This window comes from Colossoma macropomum, unplaced genomic scaffold (genome assembly GCF_904425465.1).
Source record: "Colossoma macropomum unplaced genomic scaffold, Colossoma_macropomum, whole genome shotgun sequence".
Taxonomy (NCBI): Eukaryota; Metazoa; Chordata; class Actinopteri; order Characiformes; family Serrasalmidae; genus Colossoma; species Colossoma macropomum.
In genome coordinates, this window is record NW_023494789.1 from 27,843,243 (window position 1) to 27,863,976 (window position 20,734).

At 38.7% G+C, this 20,734-nt stretch overlaps 1 protein-coding gene across 1 annotated transcript; it reads right to left on the bottom strand.

Moving 5' to 3' along the window:
- Window positions 1-3,121: 3,121 nt before the first annotated feature.
- Window positions 3,122-20,031, bottom strand: cth (cystathionase (cystathionine gamma-lyase)). Its single transcript, XM_036570701.1, has 12 exons — window positions 19,703-20,031; window positions 17,298-17,379; window positions 16,876-16,971; window positions 16,658-16,767; window positions 16,243-16,377; window positions 15,691-15,748; window positions 15,523-15,600; window positions 13,766-13,918; window positions 11,966-12,087; window positions 11,712-11,764; window positions 10,393-10,531; window positions 3,122-3,803 (listed from the first exon to the last, which is right to left on the bottom strand). Exons 1-12 carry the CDS (start codon window positions 19,871-19,873, stop codon window positions 3,789-3,791), a joined length of 1,212 nt encoding a protein of 403 aa, XP_036426594.1. The 5' UTR covers window positions 19,874-20,031; the 3' UTR covers window positions 3,122-3,788.
- Between the last annotated feature and the right edge of the window lie 703 nt (window positions 20,032-20,734).

The window sequence follows — 20,734 nt, forward strand, 5'->3', positions numbered from 1 at the left end:
TTCAGTCTAGTCAGCTCTAAGCCTTCAGTTCAGGATATAAATGTCAAACCTTTGTCAAAACAAATACAAAAACAAATACAGAAATAAGGAAAAAAATCACCTCTTTGATAATGTTAATTTCTGCTAGTGCCCCTATGGGATTCTAGTGGCATGTTAGTTTTCAACTAATGGCAATTCACATTTTGGCTGCTGTAGATTAAATACAGACATTCGTAGCTTGTAAGAAACATTCCATGCTTTATTCAAAGCTTGTAGCAGACACAGTAAAGCTGTCAGAGAATGCATTTATTCAATATTTTAAATTGTTCTCTGATGTCTATATAGAACGTATGTGGTCGGGGTGAAACATGCCTAGATGTGGTTTTACTCACACAGATGCAACATGTTGATATAAACACGCAGGAAGGTAAAATTAACCTCCATGTTGGAGCGTGCTAATAATGCTAACTATCCTCGCTACTTGCTTTTACAATTAACAACAGCACAAAGTAAATAGTTGTTAGCTCACTATGAAACTTTCAATTTAAGATGACCTGGCTTCAACCGTCGAAAAGTGGATAAAATCACACCGCATGGTGCTACTTACAGGTTTCTGTTGGGGTTGTTATGCTAATAAAGCTGGAGGTGCCACTCTGTCTCTTCAGTGTCAAACGCTGAGCGAACCCTCGATATTGTCAAAGGTTTGAGAAACAGTCCGTAGTGAAATGAGCAGAGCAAACTAAAAACTTTACATTAAAGTTGTCCGGTATTATTAGTTTAGATAACCCTGGTTCAGATTTATATAGAGATCTGTGAATCAGTGCAGAGCAGTCTTTAATCATAATGATTGCAATAAATATGACTTATAAGTATGGTTTGGAATTTTGGGAGTAGCTTAAAACAGTCTATAAAAAAGCAAAACATAGCATAAGTACACCGTTGTTTCAGCTTATGATCTTGACCTCACTTTCCATTTTGGTGACATGTGTTTTGCAGAGTTGCAGTCCTCTAATCATATTTAAGACAAGTGGGAATTGGACAGGAGATGACCAGACATGGCATCCACAAATGAAACATATCAGGCTTCACAAGCCAATTCAGACCGTCTATTACTTCGCTGTTCCATTACTCGGCTGGTCTCTGTAGCTCCAGGCTGTGTGCCACTGTGGAGTAAGCAGTTAGATTTCAAATAATGGTCCTGACTGAAAATCTTTTACACAAAAATGAAGGGACATTACACATGATGAAGTGTTTATTATGAGTAATGGATGCGTGCTGCACTTCAATAATTCCGTTTGTTGCAATTCCAGAACTGGAGTTTCAGTAAACTGAATGTGACATGCAATAAAAAATAAGCAGCATGAATGATTTTAAACCCAGTTACTGCAAGACACAAAATAAGTCAGAACAGAGATGCAGAATAGACATGTGATGAATTCAAGTTATGTCTGGCTTAAAGGAAAGAGCAAATACCCCCAATCAAGATGTATGAGAGATTAAGGGCTGATGCAAAAGTATGCATGGCTCTCAGCACAACCTCCACAGGGTGCCCTTTTAGTTTGCTAATCATTAACTGACAAATACTACTTACAGACAGACAACAGACGTTCAGCTCTTAGAGGAACTGTTCAGTGAAAATCATATTTACACAATTCTCCACATACACCAGATGTAGTCCATCAGCTGAGACATTTTTGCTGCACATGTTTTGCTTGTTTAGTTCATCACCGGAGTGATGAGGCTCATGTTGCTAACAAACACTAAAAGTCAAGAGTCACCCAAATCTTTTCCATCAGTACATCCTTAAAAGTTCTCTCAACCTGCTCGAACCACATCCAAATCTTGGCTGCACATGCAGACTTGAAAACTTCACCATGTAGCTAAATGCTGTGGGCAGCCAACATGCACACGTCACACTGGAATATGGACATTAGTTTAAATTTGTGATTTATGTTTCTATTTTTAAACATGTCTTCAGTTAGAAAATTCAAGATGAACAATTATTTACAAGAAACAACAGAAATTGTTAATGAAATCTGCAGTTTAAACCTACGTGACGTGGACACAACAGGCAGTTGATTTTTGTGGCTCCCCACACTGTTCATCGTTTTATTTCACAATAAGTCATACTGTGTCCCAAACTACACTGACTAATCGACCTAAATGAAGACTTGGATGTGGTTTGAGCAGGTTGAGGTTTTGGGGATAAATTTATGAAAAAGATTTGGGTGACTATTGACCTCCAGTGTTAGGAGGTCACATTAGGCTCATAGCTCCAGCGCTAAACTAAGGAAGCAAAATTTGGACGCCAAATACGTACTGGTTGACTGATTTTTGATCATGTCAGTGTGCTCCAAAAGGCAAGGAAAAATAACAATAAACAATAAAATCACTTTTCACCTCTCCCTCCTGCCACCCCCACTTATCACAGAGTGAAAACACTCTGCTAGCTGAGAGACCCACCCTGATACGGTGTTTCACTTAGAAATACATGACAGTGCTAAAGAAATATGTTGGATTATTTCTGTATCTGTATGGTGTGTATTTTCCTTTCGGTTGAAATAAAGAGGAGTTTCACACTGGGTAAAATGATTGGTCAAATGAATACAGGACACCTTCAATTTGACCTTTAAAGTTTCCTTTAAATGTCTGTGGCACAATCACACTCCATGTTTCAGATTATGGATGTAGTCAGACAAACATTGCATGCTAGATTTGATTTTGTATGTAATGTATGTTGTAATATATAATTATACGGGTCCCTAATTAACTCCAAGCATAAGGTAATTGCAGAGATCATGACAGGTACTTCTACTTAAACTGCAGTTACCCTGCGCTTAATATACTTACATCGTAGAATGATGCACAAAAAAGAGGAAAAAAACACTTCTTAGCAGTTCAGCAGAAACGTAATTATCGTCATGTTCAATTAGCCCTGGAGTGTAATAATTAATACTCAACCCCAGACAAAAATCATTATGTCTTATAATAGAGTTACTGAAGTCAGTCATTAACATTCTAAGCAGCTCATTAGGTGTGTCTTATAGTATTTATCTACCAGTTCTCCGTCTCGTGTTCATTCACACCAACGAAACGGCTTTACTACAACACTAATGTTTAGCCATGGGAAAAGAAACAGAGAGACAATACAAATGGCTTTTAATGGTTCCATCAGCATAGATGACAAGAGATCAAAAGCAACTGTTCAAAAATATTACAAATACTGAGTACCCAGGAAAGGTCTGTAAAACTGAGATATGGATCATTTGAAAAATCTTATTTGGCAACGTTGCCTCAATGAGACAGACTCTTATTGTGCGCTTAGCGTTGTCTGAGAACGACAAAGAAGAGTCTACAATGCCTGCTGAACTTGACCCATCAGCACTTCAAAATCACTCACAGCCTCAGTGTATGGAAAGATAGAAATAAAATAACTCTCATGAGAACAGCATTCCCTTTCTCACCTTTCTATTCCTCATGTTTACATTACCCGAATGCCAAACCGATTCAGTTGCTAACTACCACACCTGCAATTCCGATTAATATATTAGTCAGAAAATATGATAAATGTACAAGCAGCAAACAATGAAGTAAGATAGCCTGTGTCTTAAATTTGACCTGTTTGAATGAAAGGGTGGAAATAACTGCAGACCTTGGTAGGCACTGATTTCTATGTTTGATCCCTGACATAAAATGTATTTAAAGCATAACTGTTACATACTGGCTCTAAAATGAACATGCGTGAATGGTATGAAGTGTCATCCACTCTGTGGAAAGGGTGTCACAGCTTCTGGCCCATCTCGGTGAGTTTAATTCTCTGCATGCTGTTAAAAAACAAAAACAAATAAAAAACATGAATTAATCAATGGCTGACAATAATGAGAATCTAGTACTGAGACTCATTTTTTTAACAGTGTACTGTATTACAAATAACAAACATATACTAGTAAATACATTCCTGTTCTTGCAGCTCAAAAATGGCAAATTCTGAAGTTTTCAGACTCATGTGCTCTGACAACCCTATGTTAATGCAGAGGCAGCAAGCCACACTAAATGATGTCTGATTATCTTATTTTATATCGACTGACAGCTTGAGTTTGAAACAATAGCAATTATTACTATGTCTTTTGCTCGAAAATAGGTAACACTTTATTTGGAGTGGTCCTTTGGAGATTATTAATAAACTCAGATTATCAGTAACACATCAACAACATATCAGTAACTCATCACCCACAATGTGTTCGAGTTCGCTGTAAAAAGGGCACGTTATTCGGCCACTTCTTTGGTTTGTGTCCTTGGATTCTTTAAACTGTTCTCTGACGCTGCAGCCTTGGTCTACTCCGGCCGCGTTCAAAACCTCTTCGAACACGGAGCAGTTTGATGAGTCTCTTCTAATGTTTTGGTACAGAAACATCAGACTAAATGTTTATGAGTCTCAGCAGCGCAAAATTATGACAAATGTCGAGTTGTACTGACATAAAAGTCGCATGAATTCTGATCTGGCTGTTCAGACTGAGTCACATTGCCGCAGATCGGATACGTATCGGATTTCAGTACCACATATGTAAGTGTCTCAAATCAGAATTGAAAATGTCAGATTCAATGCGTTTTTTGCTGTTCACACTGCCACACAGATGACACATCTGTGTCACATTTGGGGAAAAAGATCGGATTTGGGCCACTTTTACCTGCTGTGTAAACGTAGCCTTAGAGGTCACTGGTTAAGAGTAACAGAGTTTCAGTAGTTGAAAGACAGTAAAATAACACTGCAACAAGCATGTCACAATAAAAAGCTCAGATCATAGTGGAGCATGGCAGAGGTTTCTGACCAAATATTAAGTGCAAAGATAAAGCTGCCTGTGCTCCACGGATCATGTCTTTACTCCAGTGTACCGGTAATTGGATTCCATTCCTTATGGTCTTGAGGAGCATTTCAGGATTAGAGATAATAAGCAGAGAAGAAACTAGAGCAGTTATGTCAAAAAGATTTGTGTCAAAGTGTTTTTAAGAAAAAAAAACAAAAAAAAACAACACAACATTAGGCACTAAATTGGCTTTTACATTAGAAAGATAAAGTCACTGAATGGCCCAGTAGTCATCCAAATCTCAAACCCATTCAAAACCTGAACACTATTTACAGACTGCAATCTTCTTTGCAGTCCAAGAGGCTGTTTACACCTTGCATTAAATGCATTTTCAGTTCATGTTCAAATTTCACTTGACTGCATGAAAAGCCAAGTACAAATATTTTGATACAATTACAGTCGACGCTCAAACCACGGAGGCAGTCAGAGATGGATCTTGACGACATTCTAAAGTGTCTGCCTCCAAATTCAATTACAGAACTTCTCTCTCTTATCCAAAAAGTCCTCTGGACAGAATTTGTGGCAGCTATAAGACAAAGCCTTCTCCTCGACCACTGGAGATGCTTTACTGTTTGTTATAAATAGTTTCTTCTGATATTTGACAGTGTATAATACACTGTTAGTAATCAGTGAGAACCCATGTTTTCAACAGGTTACCTGAAGTAAAACTAAAAAGACATTGGGTTGATGAGCTTTTTACGTGTGAACGTGAAATTAGATCTCATCTGGTCACACTGGGAACATGATTTAGTGAAAAGTGTAAATGGAATCGGGCCAAACTATATCCAGACATGATCTGCAGACAAAACACATGTTGATGCAAGGTGTAAACAAACTATAAGTAATGTGCAAGAAGCAAAACTCCATGAAGAATGGCAAACATCACACTAGCCCAGTGGGCAAATCTGACAAGTATGCAAAAAAACACTTGCCTTCTGTTGATACTTGTAATTAAATACTATTTAAAAGTACTTTCTTCTTCTTTCTTCTACTTTCTTCTTCTAAATGTAAATGTATTATAATAAAGCAAAATTTGAAACACTTCTGTAAGCAAATGTACAGTGTTTTGACGTGAATATTGTTCTTGGCTAAAGTAGAATTGCAGTCATCAGTCTGATGGTCTCTGGGCCTTTTTGGTCTATTGACTCCTTGATGAGTTGCGATCCAAAGTCCCTGCCAAGCCTTTCAAATGGCATCCCGCCAGAGAACACACAATTTGAGGCCAACTGTCGGAGCAGTTTGATAAAAGCCTTGAACATTAGCATATTTAAGGCAAAAAAAAAAACCCTCACATAGAATATTAAGCAGCATGAGTTTCTGAGTTATGATAATGCAATGAAGCTGTAAATATGATCATGAGTACACTTTTTTGTGACTAGTGGACAAGTTATTGATCAACTCTTCTAAATATAACCATGCAGTAAGTTCAGTACAAGCGCAGCCCAAGCCACCATAGAAACAAGGGCATTGGAGTACAGTGTGTAGTAGAGATGTATCACGATGCAGTGGAATTGGCAGTTCAACTGTATTGAATAATAGAACTGACTCTATAAGATTCAATAAAAATGCACAGGCTACTTTCAAAGGTGCAAAATTAAAAGTCAGCGTAAAAATTAGGGATGCACAGATACCATGTTATTTACTTGTACTTGACCTCAGTAAAATGCACCAATACCAACATCTGATACCACCTGATACCATGTTTTGTACGCTGCCATGCGTTGTATGCCAAGTGTACGGTGTCGCGCTAAATAACGACTCAAGCTGGCAGTGAATGCGGGTCTGATCACACAGAGAAGTGTTTCTGACGCCAGGAGTTCACTGTGTGATTATAGTCTGTTTTTAAACACACACACACACACACACAAACAAAACCACTTAAACCACTTCCACGTAAAATGGGTGGAAATGCCACAGTGTGGCACAAGTTAGCAAAGCTGTTTCTCATGTGCAGTGTATTACTTTATTTGAAATTGTTCATAGACTGTGCGTTTTACATGGCATGGACGGAGTGTTTTCATACAGCATGAGTATACAAATTGTAGGCTTTATCCGTCTGCAGGCATCTGTCAATCGTACAGTGTGAGTTACCAAAGAACAAGATTTCTAAAATCGCACAGTGTATGCCTGGCTTTAGAGGACACTCAAATACAGCTCAACCAGCTAAACAAAACAAGACATGAAACTCAAACAGTGAGCTCCTCGGATGTGATTCATGGCATAGTGCTTCAGAGACTGCTGTTGAAAGACACAGATGAGGATCAAAACTATGAAATGTACTTCACAGCTGTACAGAAGTGCTTTTCTGACGTGCTTCGCTCTTCTCTACTGCAGTGCTACTTGATTTAAGGTAGTTAATGTAACATAACTTAGCTAGCTAATGCGTGTAAAAGTGCATTGCACTCATTTACACTAATAACTATTTAATTCTAAGTAGGTTATTCAGTGTAATATTGGAATCAGCCTTGGTGAATCCTAAAAGTGTACTCATATTCAGTCTGACAAAAATGGTACCGACACTCCCTAGTAAAACTGCTTGTGTAATACTAAAATTCAGTGGTAAACACCCAGAAACAATTGAGAAACAGAGATAGAAATGCAAACATGTGTCAGACTTATCAGCATGCGTGACTGACATCCCGAGGTTTGCGGCTCCCCACCTGCTACACCATATAGTTAGACACAAGAGTTGCAAGTGAGAAGAAATGAGCAAAACAGGCTGCACATATATGGGTCGTGTGGTACCACACCCCGACCGCTCACTATATATATTATCCAGATTTTAAGGTCTTAAAGAAAGTAAGGTTCTTATTCACTTTATTCTAGGTTTATTCGACTCATAGAGATAAAATGCTAATAGTGTTATCCCAAAGACTGATTAAAATACTATACAAAACTGCTACAACATTAAAGTATAACCTTGTCACGGCTGCCATTCATCTAGTGAAAAGCAGTAACACTATGTGATCTTTCTCTTCCAGGGTGCTGGAAAAGACTATAAGTATTACCCTAAGTTTAATCAACTCTCCTGTAGTTTAAATACCAGCACTATTATCCCCTGAGTTAACTAATACCTTGCAGGTGGTGATCTTCCCCACTTTCGATCATGGAAAAGACTAGAGTAATACTGTTTATTTTATTTTTTATTGTTTTCCACTCTTAAGTGCTTTGCTTTTATTTTTACCTTTCATGTTATTTTTGCTTTTATTTATATAAAGCACACTGAATTGGCTTTATGTATGAAATGTCAAGGGAATGCTGGCATGGCCGGCTTAACAAAAGGAGGGATGGACACTCACTAAGTCTTACTCGAACAGAGAAAAAAGAGACTGTAGGGGAACGCAGTTTTATTTTTTATATATATTAGGGGTGGAGGAAAACTCGATTCTTAAATGCATCGCGATGCGGACGTGGACAATTCTGAATCGATTCACAAATGTCAAAAATCGATTTTATAAATTTTAATTTATAATGTGATGTTGACGGAACGCAAAAGGCGGAACTTGAAAGTGCGGAAGTGCAGCGCCCGGACAGTCTATGGCGGCACATAACAAAAACACAACTGGATGAGCAAGAAATCCGACCAGCACACTCTGCATTTAAAGCTAGGTTAGGTCAGGAGTCGACAACCCAAATGTTAAGAAGAGCCATTTTGTCCTTTCAACAAAAATCAAACCACCTTGAGAGCCACAACATTTAATGTCCAGTGTGTCTCAGTACGTGTTAATGTCCTAGTATAGGCTAAAAAATATGAACGAAAACGCAGACTTGCTTTGCTCTGCTTTAAGCTTTAGCCACTTTCTTCACATCTCCGCCAGAAAACTTTTCCTCAAAAGTAGATCAGTTTCTTGTAAAATGTCTCTCAACGTTCAACTGTTTTACAAGACTCATTCTCCAGCTTCTTGTTCGAATTTTCTCATTCCACCTTAAATTTTGCCTGAGGCACTGAATGTAAGTGCAGCACTATTTAAGGTGGAACGGGAAAATTCGAAAGAGAAGCCGACTTCATCTTCGCAACTTTAGTGTTTGACAGTCTTTTTAACATTCCAGGAAACCAACTGCAGTGCTTATAAATCAAATAGGTCCATTCATCTCCAAATGTTCGTGTTAAATCTATCTCTTTGCCTTTTCGTTAGCTACTAGCTAGGCGAGATTACATTGCTATGTGACCTGCAGTCTGCACGCCAGTTCTCAGTCGTTGTGAACCAGGGCTTTCGCGCTGTGTTGCACACATCCGGTCTCAAAGATATTTTACTGACACAGTGATCCCCCAACTCTCTACAACGAGACCAAAACCGAAGTTATAAAATCACTAAAGAAACGGGTAGGACAGCTGTAACATGTGCTGCGTGGACATCCATCACCACTGGATCTTATTTCACCGTAACAGTGCATTTTATCACAGATGAGTGGCAGCCAGTGTCTCATGTGCTCCAAACAACAGCAGTGAATGACAGCCTTCCAGTTCACTTGCCACATCACTTCCATTTGATTTATTGATAAAATATATTGGAAGTAAATTCATTATGGATCATTACAAATACTTTGTTTTAAAAGTACCAAGTCCTCACACAGTGAGAAAACAGAAATTCTGTATAGAAAAAAATAATCGATAATCGTTTTATAATCGCATGTTTCACACACATCGTACACGGATGTTGTGTGCCCACAAGAGCAAGATTAACCTACGACTTAAAGTTCTCTGCCATACTACTGTGTAAATAGTTCTTCCAGTTACATTTGCGCATTTACAAATGATTATTTTGCCAACATTGTGGTGAAGTTTAAGATTTCATGATGCACTGAATCATTTCCTAAAGAACTGCAATAGAACTGGACGGCTGTGTCTCAGAGACTCACGCCCCTATTCTGTACCATGTGCTCTGTAATGACCAGCAGCACACATGCCCTGCTGTGCCTCTGTGCAAAAAGCCCTGTGGAGAACATGCACTGAGACCACTGCCTGCCTGCTACAATCTTCTGTATCACTGCCTCATTTCACACTAAAACATTTTCTTGGGGATAACTGTCAGATTGCAACCAGAGCCAATTCATCTTGATTTGACTGCTGCATCTTGTTTTGCAAAGCACCTGGAAAGAGGGGCTCCTGTAAGAGCCTTCTAAAATAGACTAGCAGCATTATATAAAAACAGCTGCCTTAAGGGTTAAAGGTGCACTCCGATCACTTTGTGGTAAATAATCTATGCGTTGACATATGGTTTAGTTACTGCAGCATAATTTCAGGCAATTAGATTTGCTGAAATGAGCATGATCCATTATGGGTTTGAAAGTGCCGGAGGGCAGGAATATAGGCACCAGCCAGAAAAAAAGTCACATGGTTGCTGTTAATGTCTTTAGCATGGAGATAACCTTGGTACCAGACGCAGATACAACACTGGCCATTTGCAGGATGATTAATCATTACCTAGGGAACAGACCTGTTTCAGAGTGGTGTTTGTGGGTGAGTGCAGTCAACAGGCTTATGTGAATGTTTATGGACCTCCGAATGTGTGTGTTCCCTTGTGTTTGTGTGTGCAAACACACTTACAGCAGCACTGAGAGCTTGGGCCAGGTCTGCGATAATGTCCTCCTCATCCTCCAGTCCCACGGAGAGGCGAATGAGTGTATCACTGATGCCCAGCTCCATCCGCTCATTTTCTGGCACCGAAGCATGAGTCATAATCGCTCTGTTAAATGAATGGCAGATGTGAGGCATCAGATCACTGGACATATAGCCCTCTGTGGATCACTTACCTCTGTGCAAGCAAGTTACAGGAGATGTATGACAGATCAAATTTGGTTTTAAGGGTAAAATCATTTAGTTATAATGAAATCACATTTGCGTCCTCACACTTTTCAAACAATGACCTCGGCAAAATTAAATATACATTACACGCATACCATTTTGAACACAGGGCTTCTGAATCTGTATTGATGTTTAAATATTTAATAATCCCTTTGAAGAGTACCACCTACTCTAAACACAAGCTGTTTAGGGTTCAGAAAAAATAAGCCAAGCCACTAATCAGAAAGGTAAACACTGGGCTTGGACGTCAGTCACAAAATGCTAGTGCCCCCCTGTGGAATATTAAGATTCTGCACATTCACAACAGGCAGTACTTTATAACCGTCATCACTTCAAGGAATATGCATTCATCCTGGATATTAAATCCTGTTAGTTAAAGGGGCATTCCAGGCAAAAACTGAAGTTTAATATGTTTATTTGTCATGTTATGCAGTTTTCTGTAGTGCAGCATCATATTCTATCTAGCTACCTTGCATACTTTAGCTATTACTTTGTTGTCCTTCTAATCGGACATGTAATTTCTGTCATTTGACTTATCCAACCTCTCCATTGTAATGATGGTTTGAAGACAGTTACTACAGTTATACAGCTGCAATAAGGTAGTCAGCTTCCTAGCAATAACACTAGTTATCTGGCTTCCTTCTGTATTCACCAGCTTAGAAAAGAGAAACAAGACAGACAGGTAAATAAAAAGCACATTTCAAAAACAACATGCCCCCAAAATTCCACCCAAAAGTTGCAGTTTTTCAAACTTTCCTCCCACCTTCAAGATACATCATTTGAGGGGAGGTTTCTTAGTCTGGAAACCAGAAAATATCCCTCTAGAAACTAACGCAGCATGTAAGCACGTTTATATCAGATGTTAACGCATTTTTATTTTGGCTGGAGTGTCCCTTAAATAATTTGGACGCCTGTCAACTCTGTCTAATCTATAGTTCAGCCAATATTTAATGTTCAAAATTAAATCTGAAACTTCAGTAAAAAAAAAGCGAAATATACCATTAAAACGATGCAGTGAAATTAAATTATACGTTTGATAGGTGTTGGCATGGGGCACTTACGGATGTTCTGCCAGACTCTCATAACCTCCCAGACTTTCAGCAAGTGCAAATAACTGAAACACAAAAACATAAATCTGGTGAAAAACAATCTATAACACCTGGCACCAGAAAGATTTTGATTAAGCTACAGTTTCGTTTAGGGAACAGTGTAACTGCTGGGGGAGACAGGACTCATTATGCACACTTGTTTAATTGGCCCTCTGGACAATTCCATCTGTTCTAACTACTATTTCACAATTCTTTCCCCAAATCACCTTGAGGTTGCTGAGGAAAGCTGTGGCATGCTCCAGTTCGCCTTTAATGTAGAAGGTGATCATACCAGGGCAGCCTGTGCACTGTTTCTTCATTAGTTCATGTTGAGGGTGAGATGGCAGACCTGACAGAGGGAGACAACACACCAAGTTATTATATTCTACTCCTGAATTTATTAAACAGCCCCTTCTCCCAAAGCCATTCTCCCTAGGAAATAAAAACGGCTCAATGTATGAAGTATGACTATGTTGCCCCCTACTGGACACAGGTGTCGAAAGTGATTAAATTCTTTAATATTTCATGTGCTTAATCCGTACGAGGGCATAGACTTGTACAACTGTTAGAATTATCTGTTGTCTTCTGTGCTTGATTATCTCTTGTATGTAGCCTTGACTAGATGCATCATTTGGGAGAACCAGTCTGTACTAGTTTGTGATTCACAAAATCGGTGTACATTCAGAGAAATGGTCAACCTGTCATCCAACATCATCCAAGTCCAAGCATACTGTGTGTCAGTTATTTCTAGTAACGCCAATTAGAACACAATAGCACAATAAGCAAACCAGACCATAAAACAAAATTTGGATCAGAACTGAAGTTTTCCACCTTTTGGAAAGAATAGGTCAAGTTTGCGAGTCACAGTATGACGACAATTAAGAAAGGACCCATTACTAAAGGAGGATTCTGTCATTTTCGCAAAAATTTCTGCATTATGAAATTGTTAAGATGTAACCAAAGTCATTCAGAGTGAAAACTGAATAACAGGATTTAATATCCAAGATGAAACAGAGAAACTTAGCAAGACAGAATCGTTCACAATGACAGTAATAGGAACCAGACGTCCCAAGTCTTTATCAGCTCTACAAGCTACCTCACAGAAAGCCATCACATAAAATGAATAAGAATATGATGCCTGATGCCAGGCAGTGAGGTTGCCTGTTTTAAAATAGTTCTGAAAAAGGTTTTTGCTTAAAACATTTTTAAATACATTCATGGTAGAGTGGTACACAAAGACACTGCAAGGCAACCTAGTACCTAAACAAAACTTATTTTTTCAGATTTGACAATATTTGATGCCATTTTATTTTTTATCCACAATACATTGAAAGACTCCTCTATGTACCCCTGGTTCCCATCAGTATCACTATAAAGAAATCAGAGTCAGTAAGTTTCTCTTCAGTGTACCATTTCACATCAGACCAGTGAATAACTTGTGTACATCTCAACAAATGAATTATTCAGAAATGTGGCAAATCACTGGAATTCCCCTTCCACTTGCCTTGGAGTCTCTCTGCGAGTGTGTGCTATTAAGGGTTGGACAAACTCCCCCACAATGTCCAGCGCTTTTTAGATCTGAGACTTGATTTGCAAGAGCACTTAGGTAACACCAAATAGAAATATGAGATCACTTTTTTAATATAACGATTAATTGTAATTAGAGGATATTAACAGCTTTTAAAAAAAAAAAATACAACTCCTTTCCAATGATGCTACTGAAGATAAATTTTATGTGTTACTGCTGGACAAGATTATAGGCCACGAAAATCACTTTCATCACCTAAACAATCACCTAAAACTTTGAGGAAACTAAAACATGGAGGAAGTGCAGTTATAGTATAAAATTCATTAATCCAGGGCAAATCAATCAAATATTAATTTACTAGTACAGAGTAGTTAATACAAAACATTAATAAATAATCTATTGCACAACCATGTTTCATTATTTCCTTAACCACTTTATAATGAATGCAGTTCATATGCATCAGTCTTTACAGCTTTAAGATTATATTCATCTCAATCACCTGGGAAAATGACTTTTTCCACCCTGGGGTCAGCCTCTAGGAATTTTGCTACAGCCAAGGCGTTCTTGAAGTGTTGCTTCATCCTCAGGTGCAGCGTCTTCAGTCCCCGATTACACATGTAGCAGTCAAATGGGGAAGGCACACCTCCCAAAGCTGAGGATGGGCAAAAGGCAAGACAACAAAGAAAGTGTGTTTATAACCAACCATGTCTGGGGAAAAGATATATCACTGCAGACACTGCACAAAGCCTGCTATGGGCTAAATTCACCATCAAACTAAAACACACAACTCCTATGGGTTTAAATTCCAGTCATAGGGACTGCATATCCTGATTAAACCTGAATGTTCTCATCATATGATTACCAAGACTTTTACAAGTTAAGGCATGTGCGTTTCAAATAGGGAGAAAAAAATGCAGCACATAATGTCCCAGAACTGAGTCATAAAACAGTTACACAAGCAGCAACGTGTGTGGTCCAAGCACATCTTCACAAAGGAGCACATTTTTCCAGTGTCCTAAGAAGCACATATTGTCATAATGTTATAATGATGGTCCAATGCTAAGGTTGTCTGTATGGGCTTGGACATTCAGTTTTGAGAATGAAAAAATTACTTTCCTCCACAAGAATAAAACAACAGCCTTGAATGCACTGCCTGAAATTCAGCTTCCAGACAGCATCAATGTTCTGTAAAGTTTACTAAGAAAGAATGGTGTCCATTTCAGGAAAGAAGAATGGTGTCCATTTCAGGGAGAGGAGCCAATCCCACGCTGTTTTTTTTTTTTTTGACAAACTTCAACCCAGTTTAGTAAAGTTGAGACTCTAGAGGCTATTTGAGCTGCCTAGGTTTGTGGTTAATAATAATAATAATAATAATAATAATAATAATAAGAAGAAGAAGAAGATGATGAAGAAGAAGAAGAAGAAGAAGACAAAGAAGAAGAAGAAAAAGAAGAAAGACAAAGCAGGAGGCAGGAAAATAAGAATTTTGGTTGTATGAATCAGGTGTTTTGTAATTTACACTGGACGTCACAAGGATGAGACATTTATGAGTTCAAACATAAGGAAATACTGAGACTGAGAGACTGATGCAGAGACTGATTCTTATTATGTATCACTTCATAAAACAACACATTCTTTGCATTCTTGCTCAATTGACCAAAAAAGAAGGAAAAAAGATTTCAAGGTGCACATCTCCCCTTCTGTGAATAAAAAACAACAACAACAACAATCCAGGTGTCTCGAGAATGAAATGTCATAAGTGAAAAGTCCTTCTGAGAAATTTTATTACAGCAGATGTCTTTCTCCCACACTGATACCCTTCCTGACCCTACCAGATGCCAGAGTTGTCCTGTGCCACAGCTTGTAGAAGAAGAAATTTTGAACCCTTCGTGAAACTTATTTCACAACTGATGTAACGGATCAGTATCGGCAGCAATACTGAACTTATTATTAAACAAATCAGGTAACAGCCAGAGATGATATACAATTAATCCTGTTTTTAGTCAGAGCTCTTACAATATTGTGATTATGCATTATTCAGTAGCTTTGTGGTGAATCTACAGCCTTACATTACCTTACACATAGAAAAATGATTCCAAGGTATTTCACATAGTTAAGCATATTTTACACTGAAGAAGAAAAAAATGCACTGGTACCAGATTCACAAAAGAATCTTATGCAAACTATATAAATGGGTCTTCTTAAGCAAGAGAAATATTAGTCTCCTGGATAAATAAGATTTTTCTTTTGTCTCACCATTCTGTAAAAACTTCAGCCGTTCATAAAGGTCCTCACGACTGACAGAAATCAGCCCCATAACAACATCAGTGTGTCCTAAAAACAGGACAAATTTAGTTAGTTCATATAATAGTCACAAAATAAGGTAAACATTAAACTACACTTTGACTTATTAATTATATTTACCATTCATGTACTTTGTTGCAGAGTACATGCAGATGTCTGCTCCGAGAGCCAGGGGGCGCTGTACCAGGCAAACATCATCAAAGTCATATTAAAGAAGCAGCAAAAGGCCTAATTTACTGACACCAGTGAAGTTGGCTTTAAGGAAGATGACAAGATCATTTAGTGAAAATAAGTGCTTATGTGACTTGGTAAGGAGGTGAGTGTTGCTTTCATTTATCACAATCATCTGGCAAATATAACATTCCGACAGCTGTTCCAATGGACAAGAAACTGGAAATATTTATGACAATAACACAGAAGTCAAAACTTTGCTTCTTTAGTTGAAGTCAGATGTCATCTTGGTGGTGATATTCACTTTGTCCTTCTCAAGAATGGCCAGATCAGACGACCACTATTTAAACATCTAATTCATTCTGTCTTGCTACAGGGGACATGAAAACGGCTAAACTTTGTGTTTGCTACGAGCCACTAATGTTACAGATTTGAAATGTGCATTCAGAGTTTTAGAAAGGAAATGATGAAATTCAGCATGTGAGCAAAAGCAAGACATACCTGGAAGTAGGCTGACATGAATGTGTTGTCTACCACAACAATAATATCTTTGCTATATTCATGCGCTACATCTGAACAGGCTTGGATGTCCACAACCTTCATAGTTGGGTTTGTGGGAGTTTCAATCCACAACATCTACATGAAACAGAAAGAAGGCCACATTAAGGTTGGCAGTCTTTTGCCAGAATGATGCAACAGTGTGCTTCTATTACCTTATGTAAATGTGAGTCAGTTAATGTGAGTCACCCCTCCCCCCTGTATTTAGTGATGAATCATGGTAACATAGTATTAAAGGTAGAGCACCAGACGTCTTTACACAACCAAAGAGGAAGTAATCATAGTCACAGTGCAAAAACATCACTCTTATGCAATCTAAAACAACTGTTCCTTCAGACCAAATGTCCAAGAGGCACACCTTTGTATTAGGCTTAAGAGCTGCCTTTAAAACTTCAAGCTTCGTGAAGTCAGCAAAGGAGATATCATAGCCAATTTCTGCAGCTACTCTTCGGAAATAGCGATTGGTTCCTGGTGAGGAAAATAAGAAACAAATAAAATCCCTTTATCATTTTTGTCACTTTCTTGTGTGCTTATGCAACAGAATAAAAAGAATTATATCGCGTAGCATTTGCCCACCTCCATAGACATCGTTCATGCACACGATTCCATCTCCAGATTTCAGCATGTGAGTAATGGTCACAGTAGCAGCCAATCCAGAAGCAAGAGCTACGCCTATCAAAAACAGCATAGTCATCATTAAAAAGAATCTACCAAGTTCTCTATTTACTTACGTGACGTTACATAATGGAGATAAAGCAGCAAAATTAGCAAGCAGGTAGGTGTGGTATATGTGTGTTGTTAAAAGCAGGTTACTGTGTCTTTAGTTCACAGCAATATAGACCTGTTTAAGGTTAGCAAGCTTGCGATAACTGGTTACACTGGTAGCAATTTCTGCTGTACACAATGTGAATTCAGTAACAATACAACGTACTTTACACTGATGATTTATCTTGTGCTCATAAATAATTACAAAGCTATCAGGGTAATAGCTGACTTACAGTACTTTGCTCCATCCACAGCAGCAACCGCCTTCTCAAGACAGTTACGTGTGGGATTTCCACTGCGGCTGTACTCAAAACCCTGGTGATTAAAACAAACTATGTTAGATGGAAACCAACAAAACACTTTGAGAGCACAAACTACTTTTAACTGTTCTGCACTACATTTCCATCAGTGAAAAAAAAATCAGTTTGCATCAAATTGAAAAATGTAGAAATATTATCAGTGTCTGTATACGGTTTGATGTAAAATGCGGCATTCTAGAGTAACTAACAGAGTCAAAATTGTTGCCAGCAGTGTTGATAGGAACCAGACGTCCAAACCGTTTAACGTCTAAATGCTATCTCAAAGAAAGCTATTACATTAAATGGTTACAAATATGTTGCCTGATGGTGGAGACATTTTACTTTGACATAAGGGTTTGGCCTCTAATGTGTTTTTAACATCCATTCAGCAGAGAGGAACATGAAGGACATTGTTAGGCAAGAGTAGCTAAAGATTTTTTTTAAATTTACCACCGTTTTATCATCATCTACACTGCATATATTACTCACAAAACACAGAAGACACACGTAGGTCTGTTGTTTTAGATAGTAATGGTATGGCTATATTTGCATTGAAAAAGTGATCCCTGGTCCCTTCACCACCACTGTAAAGTCGTGCCACTCTGAATGATGTTGTTTTCATCTCAACATTTGAATTATGCAGATATTTTGAAATATCAGTGGAATTTGCCTTTAGGAAAGACTAAACTGTTAAAAAACTGAAGCTACAATATGTCCACTTTGATACAGAAGCATAAACCTTTACATAGTTGGCAGATTTCACCAGTAATCTAGGTCTTTGTTTAACCTCGGCTAACACTTGAAGTTACACATCTATACTTTTCCACTCAGTCATCATTATAATGTATGTTAGAGTACAAAGGACAATGAGGTGTAAGGTCTACCGCTGTTAATGTCTGGTTTTATATATCACCTCAGTGAACTTCAAAAATGTACCTTTGATGTCCCAAAACTCAAACGTCAGCCTGTGCTGAACTGACCTGTGAGCAGCTGCAAAGGTCTTTGACTAACTCAGTTGACTGCTAAAAGCAGAATACCTTCTTTTGTCCTCAACAACAAACACATCTCGCCTGCTTTTAAAGGGGAACTCCACCAATTTTTCAAAAACTCTACATAATGAAATTGTTGAGATGTAAACAAAGTCACTGAGAGTAGTTTGATGTTTAGTGCTCCATTTTAGAGAAACTTGCCGAGTTGGAATTGTACATAGTGGTTTATTATGATTAAGTTTTGGCTTAAAATGCATTTTAATCCATTTCATTTAATCCATGTACGGCACAGAGGTACATGAAGGGTGTTGTAAGGCAAAATATTATTCACTTACTTTTTTTTGAATAAGTAAATAATATCTTTTTATCTGAAACTTATTTTTTTGTCAGATTTACTGTTATTTTACCATGATCAACATTACATATAAAAACTCAGAAGGCATGTTCACCAGTGGCTTTAGACAGTAAGTAAACGGCTATAGTTGTTTTAGACATTAAGAACCCTGGTTCCTACCACCACCATCGCCAAGAAATCAGAGTCTGTAAGTTCCTCTACAATTAACCATTTCACCTCAAACAACTCTGAATGACTTCATTTGCATGTCAAGGATAGAAGTTTTCAAAAATTTTGAAAAATTGGTGGAATTCTCCTTTAACTCTCCCTAGTGGGCAAAACCTACACAACCAAGCTGGAAAGGAAGGATAAACTAGTGAACGTTCAAAATGACACATATACTGTGTACTGTACAGCCACTAATGGTGTTCATATGAGTAAGACACGGTCCCTTACAGATATAGTTAGCTAAAAAAGGGGGAGTTATGGAATGAAGGAGCACGGTAGCTAAAAGTGACTACATACGGCTGAAATAGGAAATATGCGCCGCAAACTAGTTTCTATATCACAATTATGGTATACAGCCAGAACTAAAAAGGCAGGTATTGAAAATAAAACTCTGGGGTCCACTACATCCACCCCTCTCCACACCTAGCTAACTGTTAAGCCCAAATAAACACGCTAACGGTCATGTTACCGTTACTGTTCACTGCTGTCCATCTTTAAACTCCCCTTCTGAACTACGGTGAGCCAGGACAGGTCATGAATCTGCTGTTTTAAGAACGAAAGGTCACAAATCTCTGTCTGGGGCTCATGATGAGGAGCAGCTAGTTTAGCCGGCTCGAGTTAATCACATCTTCATGGCTAATGACCACAGAGCTGGCAGCACATCCGGTCGCCTACAGTTACAGAAAGCCGGGTAAGCAGAGCAGCTCGGGCTGATACAGAGGGTTCACGCTATTTCCGGTGACCACCCCCATGTCCCCCATCCCTAACGCCTCCAGTCAGTCACTCACCGCATGCTTGCCCGGGCCGTACTGTTTGAAGGTGGTGGCGAGTGAAATTGGAGGCACCACGGCCATGGAGCTCCACTGCTCTGGCTCCTGGCCGACATGGATCGCGTCCGTGGCGAAGGACCTGAATTCCTGCTGGAAACCGGCCGCCCAGTCACTCTTTTCTGAAGCCATGCTTTATCCTGACCGCACCGGCAGCGCACACTGAGACCAGCCGAACACACGCAGGACCGGTAGTTTAAACAGATCAACGCCGTTAAAATTTAACCCGAGCGTGTGGAAACATGTCTTTTACCCACACTGCGCGACGGCCATTGGTGAGCGCGCGGGGGCGCGGTGTACCACGTGACCCACGTTTACGGAGGTGCGACGTCCCGATGATGCAACACGCTGATGAAAAGTGAGCATGTGGGTCCAGCACTAGTGTCTCATCTTAATCTGAGCTCGCAGTGATACGGCATTTATAGTAAGTCATGATGCAGATACGGGCCTGCTGAGTCTGCCCTGCTCACTGCTGTCAGCAGCGTGAATTGACAAGTTCCTTTGACTTCCATAGAATATGAACAAGAACAAAATCATTAAATATAATGAAAATAAACAAACAAATAAAATTGATAATGACTTTAGGAAGAAGTAAAGAAGAAAATAGCAACCAAAAAGACCCTCCTCCTGCTGTCACCATCATATTTTTCTATCACTTGTCAGTGAACTTTATCTTCTCTGTTTCTCCATCTGAAGTCAGCCTTTTTCTCATTTGAATTAACCAGGTAACATTTGAATACATTTTTTGTCTGTATGACTGAAATCACACTGTGCACCTATTGTTGTGTTTAGGGTGTTTCACATTACTTTATAAACTTAAAAATGCTTTAAAATGCTATGCAGAGAAGAAAACATTGGGCAAAGTTTTTCTTAAATGTGTTCTTGAGAAAGGCCCCAAGAAAAAGTTTACAACAGATTCATGATGTGTTCTTAAACCACAGAACTGTTTTCACCTTTGTGATCATGAGTGTGTGTAGATTCTGTTCTTACCTA

Coding starts and splice junctions, on each gene's coding strand:
- cth (XM_036570701.1), bottom strand. CDS start 19,873: ATGGCTTCAGAAAAGAGTGACTGGGCGGCCGGTTTCCAGCAGGAATTC. Junction 15,601..15,690: donor TGCAACAAAGTACATGAATG/GTAAATATAATT, acceptor TCCTGTTTTTAG/GACACACTGATGTTGTTATG. Junction 11,765..11,965: donor CTTTCCTCAGCAACCTCAAG/GTGATTTGGGGA, acceptor TTTGTGTTTCAG/TTATTTGCACTTGCTGAAAG.